The sequence below is a fragment of the Austrofundulus limnaeus genome, unplaced genomic scaffold, assembly GCF_001266775.1.
Source record: "Austrofundulus limnaeus strain Quisiro unplaced genomic scaffold, Austrofundulus_limnaeus-1.0 Scaffold216, whole genome shotgun sequence".
Lineage (NCBI taxonomy): Eukaryota > Metazoa > Chordata > Actinopteri > Cyprinodontiformes > Rivulidae > Austrofundulus > Austrofundulus limnaeus.
The window spans coordinates 549,290-565,611 of NW_013952618.1; the positions used below are offsets into that span (position 1 = coordinate 549,290).

General features: G+C 39.5%; 1 protein-coding gene across 2 annotated transcripts in view; it reads right to left on the reverse strand.

Moving 5' to 3' along the window:
* The window catches only part of cdh4 (cadherin 4, type 1, R-cadherin (retinal)), a 369,348-nt gene that overhangs the window by 115,394 nt on the left and 237,632 nt on the right, over positions 1-16,322 (reverse strand). For both annotated transcript variants that reach the window (XM_014019336.1, XM_014019335.1), the window contains exon 5: positions 6,612-6,794. In XM_014019336.1, coding sequence (XP_013874790.1) covers positions 6,612-6,794 — 183 coding nt within the window. The remainder of the gene's footprint in view (positions 1-6,611; positions 6,795-16,322) is intronic.

Genomic DNA, 16,322 nt, shown 5'->3' on the forward strand with positions numbered 1-16,322 from the left:
TGTGTGTGTGTGTGTGTGTGTGTGTGTGTGTGTGTGTGTGTGTGTGTGTGTGTGTGTGTGTGTGTGTTATACTCCAACGGTATAATAAAGTAAATTATGAGTGGAGAATCATATGGATTATTGTTAACAATTAAACTCCCCTGCAGCGCATTAAAGGATTTTTGCTCCTCGTGTGTTGCTGAATCTATCAGTGTAATTAGGATCGAGCAAATATCTTACCACTCAAGAGCTACATTAACTTGATATTACACAGTGTGTCAAAGTTCTCTAATAGAATCAAAGTAAAGACCATTGTGCATCTCTTTTGACATGCTATTTTCATCATTTAACAGGTCCAATGTAGTAGCTACACTCTGAGTTAATTGGTCTTTTTATGAGGCTTAAAAGTCTAATTGAAGTGGGTTTCTGTGTGAGGCTTATAAATAATTAATATCGTACCTGATGAAAATAGCTTCTTTGAATGGCTAGACAGTTTAAAAAAATACAATTTGTAAGTGAATGACTTGTCCAAACAGCTATCACCAATGGATTGCTGTGTTTTAAAAGTGGGCATTTGCTTTTAAATCCTTCCTTTTTACCATTAAATGGTAAATGGTAAATGGTACTGAACTTATAGAGYGCTTTTCAAGTCCTCATCATTCAGTTGCAGTCTATATAAAGTGGAACTGCAATGATTTGGTCTGAATCCCTTATTTTTGTAGATCCACAGACCCTTCTTTCACCCATGGCTGTGTCTCAGTTCAGGGGTTGCAGCCCACCTAGGACACATTTCTTGGCTGCTAATGTCACTGCCCCACGCTGTAGGCTGTCCCAATTCACAGCTKCCTGCTCACGTGGTCAGTATCTGCGGCCATCAAAACCCAGAAAACATAGGCTGCACCTCAGTATCCTACACGGCCAAGGTTACCTGCAGTTTATTTGGGTCAGCTGTGGCAGAGTGGTAAGGGGAGTCGTCCTRGAACYGGAWGGTCGCCGGTTCGCTCCCTCATCCAGCTGTCTCAGTTGTTGTGTCCTTGGGCAAGACACTTCACCCCTAATGCCTCTGATGTGTGTCCCATCAGTGTATGAATGAGATTGGCACTGATTAGTCTCCRTTGTTGACTGTGTTAGCTTTGTAGAGACCTAATAGAGTGCTGTGTAAATGAGGACACTGTAGTGTAAAGCACTTTGAGTGTCCTGGATGGATAGAAAACGCTATATAAGTACAGTCCATTTACATTTTYCCCAGGATTCATTGCACCGTCACTAATCTAAATGGAAAAAACAAAGAGATTGTTTCTTTTTTTTTTTGTATTTTTACGGCGGAGTTTGGAAATTTCTCACCGACCGAAGAATTAAGTTTTCAATGTATGTTTAGCAACTTGATGAAATTTATGTAGCAAAGAGATGTTAAATAAAATGCAATTACAAGTACTGATACTGGAGCTACACCCAAATTATTAATGTTTTTTTATTTATTTACRTGTAGCTTGTGTCTGAAATATCCTTAAAAAATTTTTGAATCATTTTTGAATCACAAATGCCTTAAAATGTTGAGATTTTCACTGTGAGCTATCAAAGCTTTTGTTTCTTTCCAGCTGGTAAATCTCAGTATTCAAATACTATTTGAGGTTTCTTTTTTCATATGACATAAAACAATCTTCATTAAAATTACATAAAATTAGGATTTAGACCAAATATTTATGTATTATTATAATCAACAAGAAAAATATCTCTGGATCTACTAATGATATCAGGATGATCTAAGAATAAAAAATTGGTTTTAAAGCCAGGAATCTGAAAATATGATTAGGTCATTTTGACCAAATTTGAMTTAATCCTCATTTCGATGTGATTGGTCACAYATATCCATAGACTAAACCGTCTCATTTCAGCCTATGCAGCCTACGTGGACTGCAACCCCTAAATTGAGACACAGCCCCTGTCTGAGATCAGCTAGTTTTGGTGTGGTCTCTTTAAAAGCAAATAAGGTCCTTCACCCCACGGCCCCTCCAGGTCTCACTCCCAATGATCATTGTCCCCTTCACACCATTTAGCCATTTTTATAGTTTGACAGCAGAGTTACACCAGGGTTCCCAGCAGCAGCAACATGTAGTAACCTCCAGGGCATCCAGAGGTCAGGTCCACTGAAGTAAACACGTAATGCAAAACTGACAATGGTGTAAAGGGTTAATAAATAGTGTTTGCAAGAACTGCTGTAAAAATTTGAAGGCTTGAGCGAAAAATAAAATAGCAATCTACTTCAAAGTGCAAATTTGGATTTAAGTGACAAGCTAGAAATGCCTACTTGGGATCAACTCCCAAAGCAGAAAGCTGATTTAAAACAACTTCAACCTTTAATATTTTGAAGTTCATATAAATGTTGTTTTACATGAACCACTTTAGTAAACAATTATTTTTCAACAGTTTTTCCAAAAMTAGGCTGTTCAAAGAGCTAAAATGTGCTACTTTTATTATAACTTTTACAAAGAAATTCTTTTAAAAACAGCMAAACTTTTCCTTTAAGCCTAGAAATCCCAATGAGTTAGCAGCTCAGGGGAGCTGGCGTGTTTTCAGATCCATGCGGAAACTTGAAAAGATTGTTCTCRGCCACATCTGAGACCAACGAGATAAAGCACACTCCCACCCCCCTCCGCTCGTCTCCTTGGCTGCTCGACAGAACGGAGGGTTGTGCTGCGGGACGAAAAAGCCGGAAACGGACAAAGTCRCAGAGCAACACAGTCGTATCTCCCATGCTGCACTGCTCTCAGCCGTGGCTAAAGGCCGAGGCACACCGTGTTCAAATACAGCACAGGCAATCTGATAGAGATACAGGCCTGCATTCAAACGAACCCAACCTCAACACCGACACAATGACACGCGCGACGGAGGTCCTCGCCACTTAATCCGACCATCCACCACCCGGCACGAGTAASGGGGATGAAAGGGGCTCCGTTTCTCCAGTGAGGCGGGACCGTTTTTCCATGACACACGGAGAACCTGCTTTGTGTGTCACTGAGGGTGAGCRTTTCCATGCTTTGGTGGAAAACGTGCCCACTCGCCGACACATCGGTGAAAAGGCGATTTCTGTAATCCGGGAATGTAAGCCATGGTGTACAAATGCGCGTAAGAGACTTTGCGTGTGTGTGTCAAAAGATGCCCGCAAAAAGCTGCCTGGCTGTGTGGGTGACTGATAAGAGGCAGTGAGTGTGAAGAGATTAAAGTAGGAAGAGCAAAGAGCTACAAGAGTGCAGCACCTTATTGAGAAACTACTCATAGATTTACTTATGTCTGTAGTATTTTTAGTCATCCACTTGCTCCAATTAAGGAGCTGTTTTGGATTAGTTCAAGTTTGATTTAAATTACTTTCGTTTGGCTTTTAACGAATGAACAACCCCCAAAATACCTTAAACACCTGGATAAGAGCATACCCCACAAAAATAGATGCTGTTCTTTAACCTTTGGAGTTCATGCAAAAGTTTGGTCTCTCTCTGAATATGAACCTCAGCAGTCAAAATTATTGTAAAGAGAACTGACATTAGTACTCACTGGTTGTTACTGGCTCTGGAGACCATAAACCAACCAGTTGGTCAAAGTAGCTGTCAGGCTACCGATAACTGAGGGCTTATACAGCCATTTTGACACTGGTATTTAAATTTGAAACTCCTAACAGAATCTATAAGCATTTTTGCATCGTAAGGCCCAGGCTTTATTCTAACCGCACCCTGGTTGTGTTTGGATTGAGCGGAGTGCAGCCTTAATGGGGGCGAGATCATAATATTAAACAAGCATGAATCTTATTTCATTTAATTTGCAACAATAATGAACTACACCATCCAGCAGTCTGACGCTAATGGTGAGAGGGTGAGACGACAGGGGACGATGAGCAAATGTTAGCTTGTTGTTGCTTGCTAAAGTTATTGTTTAGTTAAACTCGTGTGGCAAGAAATTACAGTCCATGCAAACAAATTACATAAAGTTACTCTCATCGGTGTGACATAACCACCCAGGTCAGTGAAGCAATCAATGAGCAGCAGTAGTTGAYGTCAGATCAACACCAACTAAAGGCTGAACACAGGTTTAAAGCCAGGCCATCCCAGGCCTCCTGAGGCTCTGTGTTCAAATCTAAGTTAAACAAGCACGCTTCAGGCTGCTGCTAGTTAAGTTGTTAAACTAACTATCTGAGTGGTCATGTAGAGATGAATCCTTTTTGATTTTGAGAGTGAACATGTTACTTGAAAAGTTTTCATGAATTAAACTAAAAGTGGAATTAGTTAAATAAAATCATAATGAAGTTGAACTTTTATTCTTGTCCTTTTTGAAGATTGGAATCAAACCAGTAGCAATTATAAACTATTTGTATTAAATCTTACAATACTGTTACTTTTTTAAATGATAGCTTAATCCCAAATTTAATGGGGGATTCTCTTTGAATGTTTAAAATTAGGCCTGATTATTTTTGCAACATGTGTTCATATTATTTAAAAAAAAAACTAATAAAATGCAGCCAARAGGAAAGTTGGAAGCCCTGAGTGTATGTGGGAGGGGAACATATGGAGTATGTGTGGTTCCTGATTTATTAAAACTCAGTTTAGCAACCAAAGYGTAGTTATGAAGGGAGCAGAGAAAYGGTCTGTTTCGGGGTTGTTAAGGGAAGCAGCAAATAGACTTCCTCTCATATAAGATGCATTCTCCTGAAACAATCCGTGGCACAAGCATGCACAATCGATCTGCACATGGATCCAGCTCCTTCCTGTTTAGGAGAGGAGCTGACCCAAGAAGGACCACCCACTTTATTTGCACAATGAGGCAGAAATGCACAAGGTAAAGTAAAAACAGGAGACAGAGAAATCTAAAAACAACACATGGAAATAAAAAATAATTAACAGACACAAATGTATGTACAAGAAAGATTATTAAAACTTTAAATTATGTGCTAAAATATATAACTTGTTTTTAAAATATATAATTTGTTTTGAAGTAAGCTGAAAAAAATGAATATGAAGGTCAACTGAATTATAAAACATGAGGTAAAGTTACATTTTAAATTAATTGGTGCATTTTTAGTATATTGATGTTTTTATTGGATCATTTATATTTTCTGCTATTTTTAATTATGTCATTTTTGGTCCTCAGTAATTAAGTGGCACATGATTTATAGAAAAACAATAAGTGATTAAAATCGACAGAAGAAATATGCTCCAGTTTTCCTTCTTAAAGCACTTCAGTGCTAATGTTAGCCACACTTCAGCAAACTCTTCCACATTAATACGCTTCTGGAGAAATGTGAGTTTATAAAGGGTTCTGCAGCTTTCTGAGCAGAATAACTTTCAGGCTCTTCAGGTATATTAATGAAGCATTAAACACTTAAAATGTATTTTTTAAAGTGCTTTTGTTTGAATGTGTCGAGCTTGAAATTTGGGATATTTTGTTATTGAGTAGTGAAAATGTTATTACACCACCAGACACTCAGAGACCTTTCAGGTGAAGAATGTGATTACTGTATAAAACACGGAATTTAGATTAAAAAAAGATTTTGGATCAAATAAAATATCGTATTAAAAACAACAAAAAAAATAAAAGTACTTCACTGCAGAAATCCTTCACTAAATAATGCGTTTGTTAACAGAAATATGTCGCTATCAATAGATATGACACTAGTTTGTAATTTGCTAATTGCTGGTATCACAGTAAGTCACAAACAGTGACAGGTGGGAGAGAACTGGCACCTTTTTTCACACTTGAAGCAGAAAAATATGTATTGTGCTGGCTTCATTTGAATGTGTGACATAATGTAACAAATAAAAGAAACACTTTAGTTCAATAAAATAAGTAGACATTCAAATGGAATACAGCCAAGAAAATAATAACATATGAATTTAATAAATATGATCGACCTGCCACTTTTTTTCTCACTGGGAAGTTTATTTAAAGGGCGTGTTTTTAATTCTCAAATACATTTGACCTGACAATAATCCTAGTTGAACAAAATGTCATTTAATAAATAATTTTTGCCATTACTGCACCTACTGCATCTACTTTAATATTTACATATTCAAATATTTTTTCAAGTGCTGAATATTTCACCAGGGCCACCTAAATACTGGAGGTTTGAGGTCACATGATAAGCTGGGAAAAAAGTAACACTAACTCCTCAACAGTCACCCCTGAAATTCCTTAGAAGCTTTTTCCATATTTGTACATTTTTTGTAAGGTTGTCAAGCTAAAGGTAAGAACTGGAGGAAGTTGTCTGACATTGTAGTTTTCAAAATAAAAGCCTTTAGTAACTTTAGTGTATGTGGTTTGTGTTTCACAATCACAGATTATTGTTGTGTGTCTATCTTTTGATGCCCAAAGGCACAGCAGACACATGAATGGGCATTCTGACTTTAGTCACTGATTTTTGCTGTTTTCACTCTTTGTAGCAAGAAGACACAACACAATATTGAATCTTGGTAAAAGTAAAATATGTTGTATAACATCAACTCCCCCACTTTTTCCTTGGCCTAAATAAATTCCTCGCATCTTTTTTTCTCTCTCAGTGACTGTTAGYTAGAGAAAAAACTTTTGTGTAAACATTTCACCTCGAGAAAGAGATTTGTGGCGCCTGAGAAAATGAAGGCATCACTCACCCTGACAAGCATGTGAGGGAAGGGTCCTCGGGAGTTTTCAGGCACATTGATGGGAGGGATGACCCAGTCTCTCTTCTGTCGCCTCAGCCCGTTGGCGGAGGAGCCTCTCTGATGTTTTCGAGAAAACTTGATAACTCTGGGTTGGGAGTCCCACACTCTCGACAGCATTTCTTCAAAGGTGAGCTGAAAAGACCAAAAAATATAAATAAATAAAAATATGGAAACAAACAGTATTATATGAGGCCGCCTCTTGCGTTAAAAAACACTTTGTATGCTGTTTGTTATTTGCAGAATGTTTCTTTCCCTCTTCATACTGGATGATGCAAATGTGCAAAGTTGATTTTTTTTTCATGTGTGTTTGAAGCCTTTTAATGATGCAGAACAGGTGCTAATGAAACATCTGCGTAAGACAAACACTGTTTTCTACATTTGTTTTTTAAGGACGATGTTTGGCATTTTTGATCCCAACCTTCCTTTTATATTCTCATTACAGAAAATCAACACTTTATCTTTTGTCAGCTTCTTTAAAAAAAAAAAAACAACAAAAAACAAACATTGCAAAATCTTTTTGGAATTCAGTCTTCAGCTTATCTGTAGGAATGTATGAACGTGTAACCCGCCCTGYCCCCCGCCTCCTTGCGGCAATATCCTCCAGCTATGGCTGTACGGAAAAGATTGTGTTCTTAGACCATTTGCCTGGTGAAAAAGGGTTAGAAGGGTGTGTAAAACTGTGTTTTTTCCCCTCGATCCTCTGTGCTATCCTCATGTGTAATATGGTTGTATTGCTGTAATCCACATAATCCTATTGTTGAGTCTGCGCCCTGAGTACACACACACACACATTTACTAGCTGTGTGTGTTTGCCGTTGTCACCTGAAGCACAGTGAAAATCCTCCCCGCTAATCCCACCTGGACCACACAGGCGAGCGTGTACGTGAGCGACCGCGTACGTGCCGGCAGCGCCAAACATCGCCGGCTGTTTTGTCCTATCAGGGCGCACCTGCTGTGCCCAAGAGACAGGCAGACCGTGTGCTCCGCACGAGCTAAAGCAGGGAATACTTTTTCACCCCCCTCCCTTCAACTCTTGGCGTGTTTACAACAGCTGGAGAGAAAAAGGGAGTCCTGCAGGACAGCCAGCAGAGGGAYGAGCTGGGTGGAAGTGCAGAGTGGGTGGGGGGTGGGGGGGTAGTGTGGCTGGAGTCTGGACCAAATGTGTGTTTTAGATCAAGTAACTTGTGTTTCAGAACACTCATTGGAAACAACTGGTGAGGGGTAAGGACACCTGGTGGAACTGCAGTCTGTGAATTTGTGCGGTACGTATCAATTTGACTGTTTTTGCAAATGCTCAACATTAAAGGGGCAATATCATGTAAAATCAACTTTTTTGAGTTTTATATCATGTTATAATGTTATAATCTCATAAAAACATGCCCAAAGCCTTGCTTTGACTCTTTCATGCATGTCTGAGAAATACTGCAGTGTTTTTAGGAAGCCATGCTGAGGAGCAAAACGACAGATGGGGACCAGAAACGCCTTTTAGGATGAGAAACACCTCTGGGACGTGTCTTTAAGCCAAACTTCCTCATGGCAGAGCCCCTCCCCCCCCACACACACTCACATACCCAACCCATGACTCCTGCAGGCTCTTAGGTGAAAGTGAAAGTGAAACTGTCTGCTGAGCTCTTAACACTATTTCTCACTCAGTGAAGCTCTTCCCTTTAAACAATGAAACAGCTCAGTTGGGAGAGTGTTAGACTAAAGATCCCTGGTTCATGTCCTGGGTTTCAGCAGGTGTTGGACTATTTTTGAGGCGGCACGATGGCTTAGTTGGTAAAATTATTACCTCCCAGTGAGAAGGCTGCCGGATTGAATCCTGGCTAGGGATCTTTCTATGGAGAGTTTGCATGTTCTGTCCATGCATTGGTGTGTTTCCTTCGGGTACTCAGGTATCCTCCCACAGACCAAAAAACATGAGTCTTAGACTAACTTGTAACTYTAAATTCTCTTGGTGTRAGTGAGAGTGAATGGTCTCTAYGTATCYCTGTGATGGACATGTCCAGGGTGTACCCCACACCTCGCACAGTGACTGCTGGATATGGGCACCAGTGWCCCCCGTGACCCTGAAAGGAGGAAGCYGGTTAAGCTACTGATTGGATGAATGTTGAGAAATGACAGGGTTGTAGCWGTTCTAGTTAAACCTTGAACAAAACCTTATTATCTAAACTGCACAAGGTTAAGATTTGTTTATGTGCTCTGAGACACAACCACACCAAATTTTAAAGCAATACCTATCAAACTGACTAAATTTTGTTTTGTAAAGACTGTTGGCTGTGGTAGCCATCTTGAATTGGTGTGACTCAAAAGTTAATGTTATTGGTGTATATCCAGTCTGAAAGTTTAATTTAAACATGTTCATGTTTCATGTTTTTCATGCTTTTCATGTATTGTAAATGGCTCTCAGTTATCTAAATTTAATACTATTTCTGTCAAATTGACTGCATTATAGGTATTAGATATAGGTAAATAATTAGTGCAAAAAGTAAGGACATTTGTGTTTGGTAGATTATTTAATACATTTTATAGCAGGCACCTGATTGGCAGCACCAGGGGTAGAAGCTCAAACAAGAGTCAGCAGCAACAACATAATAAGCTGTTTGGCAGAGAAGATTTGGCAAATATTTCATGTGCACAACACACATACTTAACTCTACTGTTCATCTTGCAAATGCATGTTCCTTGCAAATCTGGCACYATTTAAAAGGGAAACTAACAGGCTTTCAAATGGTATAAGATTTATTGCCAAGAAACATTGTTACATAAATGAAATAATCTACCAAACACAAATTTCCTTACATTTTGTAATAAGTTTATAAAGGTCAGTTGGCAGTGACAGCCATCTTGAATTGGTTTGTCTCCAAGAATTAATTTGTAAAAGTGGTTTATGAGCTGCACTATATTGCTAAAAGTATTGGCTCACCTGCCTTGACTCACATATGAGCTCAAGTGACGTTCCATTCCTAATCCATAGGGTTCAATGGGACATTGGTCCATCCTTTGCATCTAGAACAGCTTCAACTCTTCTGGGAAGGCTATCCACATGGTTTAAGAGTGTTTATGGGGATTTTTGGCCATTCTTCTAGAAACCGGGTGATGTCACATACTGATGTTGGACAGAAGGCCTGGATCTCAGTCTCCACTAACTAATCCCAAAGGTGTTTTATCAGGTTGAGGTCAGGACTCTGTGCAGACCAGTCAAGTTCATCCACACCAGACTCTGCCATCCATGTCTTTATAGACCTTGCTTTGTGTACTGGTGCACAGTCATTTGGATGGGTGAGCAAATACTTTTGGGAATATAGTGTACTTTGCTAACAGACAGGCTAAGCTGACTCCAGATAATGCTCATAAATTGTATTTGGAATCGGTCTCAGCCAATCTAATGGGCTCGACACACAGGAGGCGACGTCGCTCGCTCTCCATTCATTTTCTATGGAGCTTGTGYGATGAGGCGACAATCGCTTGCCCTCCTTCAGCTAAGCAACCGGCGAAAATAGTGCACGTGAAATTTTGCGCTTGTACACGTAGACGTGCACACGCGAGCTTGCGACGCGACATATGAAAGTTGAAAAATGTTCAATTTTTGTTGCTGTCGCTTAGCATACAACCAGTCATCGAGGGTTTCAYTGACTGACCAATGAGCGGAGAGTATGCTACACACTGCAGTTAGCTAACACTTTCACCAAGTGATTACTAAAAAAGGCAGCTTTGTGGGAATTTGTTTGCACCAGGGTGAAGTTATCCTGTAAGTTTTTCCTCATAAAATTGTATCTTGGTGTGKGTTTGTTTTTCAATATCATTAGCATYGCAAGATTTCTTTAGTTTACAYGTCCGTAATGCACCCCCCCTTTTTGTGAACCACCAATAACCTTTACAAGAGGCAGTAAAAGAACCAATCAAATTTTKTGAAGACAAGCGACCTGAGAGCGCGATTCGCAACGCTGCCATCGCTATATCACGTCCYGTGTGTCKGGTTTCAACCTGRCTGYGATAACAGCYGTWAATCGCTGTAGTTTGTYGCTCCTTGTGTGTCRAGCCCTTTAGTTGTTTTATGYTTTTCATTGTTGGTTAAGGTGACTGCAAAAGGTATCCCATTGGAAATGTTRATTCAGTGTTGATTTTAGGTTAAGATTGACTATTGATGGTTAATCAACCATCAAACAATCATCCAATTCTAGCCAAATAACCAATGTTGAAAAGATGCTATTGAATCAGTGTTGTTTCATGGTTGAATTCTAATGATTGAAATGTCAACATCTAATCAATGTTGAATTAACACTGATATATTATCAGTTATGGTTGAAAACGTGGTTTCAACAATTACTAACCGGCCACTTGTATAATTTCAACATGGATTCAATATCATACCTAACCATTTTTCACTCATATTTTGCTTTCTGGGTAAGTAACAATTGTTTTATGCCAGTTTGATTATGAGTTGTTTATAAGATATTTTGTTAACAGACACACACAAGCATGGGCAAAAACATTATTCTCCACATTTCAGAAGCAACAAGGGAAAAAAGAAGACTCAACAGAAAAACAGCCAACAATGATGATGAAAGCTCATTTGTGTGACATTCTGTGTGAGAACACAAGAAGTTATGCCACAGCCCTGTGCTCCGTCATCAATGCTCTGAGTACAGCTCCTCTGATAACAGCCTTATCTTTCCCAGCAGCTATCAGCAGAAAAATACAATGAATGAATAGACTCCTCGCACAACAATCTGCCTGCTGATGAAGACCCGATGATAACAAGGTTGAAATATTTCATTGCTCGGGCATCAACATTCTTTCAAAGAGAAAAAAAAAATTAAGAAATGAAGAAGGGAGACAGTCAGACAAAGAGACAGACAGCCGAAGAGAGATCTCTCTTATTGTGAGTCTGCTCGTGGATGATATCTGCATGGCGGCGGCACGTGACTGTCACGTTCAAACAGCATGGCAGATGAAATGCTGTTGGCATTATGACAGGAACAGAATTACAAAGAAAAGACAGAAAAATCAAGTTCTCAATGGGCTCATGTTCTTATTAGGGWATGGGAATGGCATTTTGTCTGTTTTATTCTGTGTGTGAATACACTTTGTATGCCTGGGCATACACACATGGGAGATCACGTGTGCTGGCCGTGATGCAGGGATGTGTGTGTTATGAGTGCATCACAAAAAGAAAAAAAAAAGCAAGAACATATCCGCGGGTGTGTCTGTTGGTCCCCGTTTGGGTGTGTGTGCTTGAACACATGGTAAGAAGACAGTTAGCGTGTCCCCGTTGTGCCGGGGGGCCCCCCTCCGACCCAAAGGCAGGCAGGGCCAGCTGGAAGCTCTCGGCCCCCAGGGATCCCACGCACTGCTGGGGCAATCTGAAGGGCTGCAGACCCACAGCCCTGCAGCAAACATCTGGAGGTTATCGGTCCGGTAAACAGACAGAGCAACACGATGGGTATGTGTTCTTCATGCCAGTTCTCTGTTCTGAATGTCTTTTTTCATGTCTTTATTACTGAAGCTCTGATCTGAATCTGATCAGAGTGTTTGTCTTCAGCAAGAAAAATGTTCTCTACTTTGAGATGTCTTTGCAAAACCAAAAAATAGACAATTAAGCAATTTTCTTTTTTTTACAATTGTCTGCTGAGACTTTCAGCACAATCTAAATACAATCTAAAGGTTAGCAACAAATATCGTTTCCTGTCATTTCTCAGTACTTTTTCTCAAGCAGCTTCTGCTCCTCAGTTCTGCCACGCCCAATACACCTGTTCTCTGTTATCATTAATCCACCTGTTTCCCATCTCTTCTTCAATATGTAAGAAAACTTGTTAATTGCAGCCAAAGTATGCATAGGAGACAGTTCAGATTTAGACTAAAACATTTAGGGTGCATTGCACACTAGCACTGTTTAGTCCGCTTTAATCAAACTCTAGTTCATTTGCCAAGAACGCCCGGTTTGTTTAGGGAGGTGTGAATAAGTAATTGACCAAAAAAGAAAACTCTGGTCTACCTATAAACCCAGGTCTCGGCTCGGTTGAAGAGAACTCTGGTGCAGTTCAAATGCCAAGCAGACTGGAAATGGCTCTAAAAGCAGAAAGCAGAGTATGGCATAGGTTATTCTGAGTAATAATAGTAATAAAGGTCCTCATKTACCTTGCTTGATGTCTGTATAAGGTGAACATCACTGCTGTGAAGTTGGATGTGTTCCCACTCGGTGCATGCCGCCTCAAACAGAGACGTTTCAGCCGATTTGTGCGGAAAACAATATTCTCTATAATTCTGCCTCATCTTCAGCTCATGTTGAGCCCATCGTTAAAGAGTTTTTATTTGGCACATTTGCCAAAAACAAAAGAGAAATCCTACAACCACCAAAATCTGACGTCACTCTACTTTTGATAACATTTTGTGAAGGAGGTTGCGCTCAGTGTCTTCTTTTTGAGGTGTTCATATCATTTCCTTCACAGGTTCTTGCAGCGCCACCAAAGGCGAAGGGGGGAACAAGTTGCTAACAGGGTTTAGTACCGGAAATAAAACCATAGAAATGCTCTGTACATTTTCCTCTGTACTGAGCCACCACACCTGGAGCTATCGACTCGGTCTTTGAACAAACCCTGCAGTCTAATCAAAAAATGTTTATGTCTGTTGTCTAGTGTCAGGTGTGTTTTACCCAAACTGTCCCTCATAAGTACAGTTTGTTTTGAGATGACCCAGGTCACATGTCGCTCATAAGAGAGTGTACGTGCTACTTAATCACAGCTTGATCACAGTACATAAAATATATATTCTAAGTATTATCCACAATAGTCTACACCTCTATAAAAACATGTGAAGTGCAGAATACCTTTAAAAAAAACCCAGTCCACATAGTCTCTCAGTCTCAACTTCCCTGGAGTCGATCATTGAGCTTTGTGCACTGTCTGGTTCTCCTCTGTGCCTCTCAAGCATTTTTGTTATTTTTCACTTTATTTTTATTTCTTTGCTGCCACACAGCTTTTAGATTTTTTAATATTAAACATTTTAGCTCGTTGTGTACTCCTGTTAACCACAGTGTGATGAAGTCCCATGAAGGCCTTGAATCTTTCCAAGACTGCTGATAAACTTCACTTTTTTGGTGGTTCCACTGTTTTCATCTCTTTTTTTAAATTCATTACTTTAATTATTTATTTATCTTACAATCGGAGGAATAACACAATGAAGCAGTGACATGATTTTATAGATTTTCATTGAATTGTTTTTGTTCACATGATATTTTTTTTTTAAAAAACGCACAGGTGTCCAAAATTTTATTTGGACACGCCCCCTTTGCAAGAGCCTTTTAGTATCAGATGTAACACCACTAAATCCAGGGTCCAGCTCTCCCTAAACCCGACATTCAATTTTAGGAACCAGTGGACCTCAGTGTCCAGTGTTCCAACCTGCCAGTCTATGTTGTAATCTACCGCAAACAGGAGAGGCTGCTTGGTCAGAAAGCTGGAAAAATGCAAATCAAATAAGCACTAAAACCTGTTCCGGAAAACCAGTCGACTCAAAATCCACTGGTGCTTAACCAATGGGCTCCAAGCTGGTGGAGACGGCAAACCGCCGAGCCATGAAATCAGTACGAGTTGGAGAGCACTCGACGAGAGGCCCTACCTGTGTGCAGGGTGATAGCCCGAGTACATAAACACAGCGTAAAGGGCTTTCAGCCAAAGATGCGCCACACTTCAACTKCCGTGGCTTTGTACACAGAAAAAACAAAATTAGCTCCAAAACGAGGCGATGGTGCACATTCAACTTATGCTAATGTCTGCTTCTGAAACCGAACTCTCATATGTCAAATTAGTTAATAACGTTGAATGAGTCCTTTCTTCCTGCGAAGAGAAGAGACGCATGATGGTCTGAGCCGAGGCCAGTCCACTCAGGTAGATAAATCATTTGTCAGAAAACAGCAACCYTCTCCTAAAATGATCTGTCTTCCTAACAACAAATGAGAATTTGAGGCGTTTGTGAGGATGGGAAAGAGGTTATCCTGAGCTGTTTCTACTCTGTCGCTTCTGCCATGTTCATTATATACTGTTGTTAGATGATGCTGTTATTACACCCTCTGATGTATCATTGACTCCAGGAACAAAGCGATCGACTCAGATAACAACTATTTGCACCTGTAAGTGTTTATCCTGCTGAAAATAAAGGAGCGCTGGCTGTTAACTCACTATTATCACTGCAGTGCACCCGCAGATCATGTGAAGTCATAGCTCTGTGCAGTACACACTTCCACACTTTTAGATGGCTGATGGTCAATAAAATCACTTCACAATTTTTCAYATCATGGAGGAAATATAGGAGAGTGTCGGAAGATTAGTTTTCCCATAGCAGCGTTCAGTAGAAACTTGAAGTTTGTGCTTGTTTTCTCTTATATCTAACAAAAACACTAAAACTACAAGTGCCATTTGGAACAAAAGAGAGGCTTAAAGTGTCTCTAGAGGAGACGCAGCTTCACAGTAAACATATAATGTTTATAATATAATGTTTTAATGCTTAAAGGGGGAAAACACTGTAATATACTGTGTTTAATATCAGTTTGTTAATCTTTCAGAGCTAAAAAAAAAAACACCCTGACTTTATGTAAGCATGCTTTACAAAGCTTAACACACAGTTTTTTACCAGTTGCAGWACATCAGTAGAATCCAAACCTAAAACAAACTGCTCAAACTAAAATGACTTGCAGCTCTTCGGGCATGCAGAGCTGCTCGGTGTGGAAGCTGAAGAGCAGAGCGGGTTGTGGAGGAACCTTGACTGTGTGCTCACTCGGTAAGAAGGAACTCACACATATCAACATAGCTGAGCGAAAGCAGAGAGCAGAACAAATGGAGAAAGAGGGGCTGACCTGTCTGGGAAAAAATTWAAAAAAAAACATCACGATGCTAAAAAATACCTGCTTGCTGCCATATTATCATAATATAAAGTTAATATGAATAAGTTTTGTTAATGTTTGTTTTTAACCTAAAGCAGTACAAGCAATACTTCAGTGCATTTAAAGTGAGGTTCTGTGGAAATATTTAGGATAAACATTATTTTACCTGCTGCCAATAGCTTTTTAAACATCAGTTTGGAGAAAGAATTTAATTCTCACCTGATTGATAAGCTAACAGCTAATTTGAGCAAAGCTAAAATCAAAGTGGATCACGTTGGACAACACCTCCATTTAAAAACCCAACTATTCATGCAAGCACTATTTAATAAACCCTTACCATTACATCACCTTCACATTACAGGGTGAGGTCATCCGACATATTACAACACGCCTGTAAAAAGTGCTGTGATTATCTGATAGTTAAGACTATTTGTGTTCACAATAATCATCAAATTCTTTGCATATAACGCAAAATAGGATCTGCATTATGTCAATTTTATTTCGCCATAAAACAATGAAATGGACAAAAATGATATTTAATATATTAATCGTAAAATAATGAAGATCGGTCCAAATAAATTCATAAAGTAGGAAACAAAATCTGYACTATTTTTTTCTCACATTGATGGCTAATGTGTCCTTATATTGGAAACTTGTGACAGGATATGGAAAATCCCATTTGTTTCCCTATAAAATCAGCTCAGACTGGGCCTCATGCAAGAACATGTTCGTATTCTTATCCTAAATTTCTCTTACTTTTGTTCGTACAAAGGGTTCGT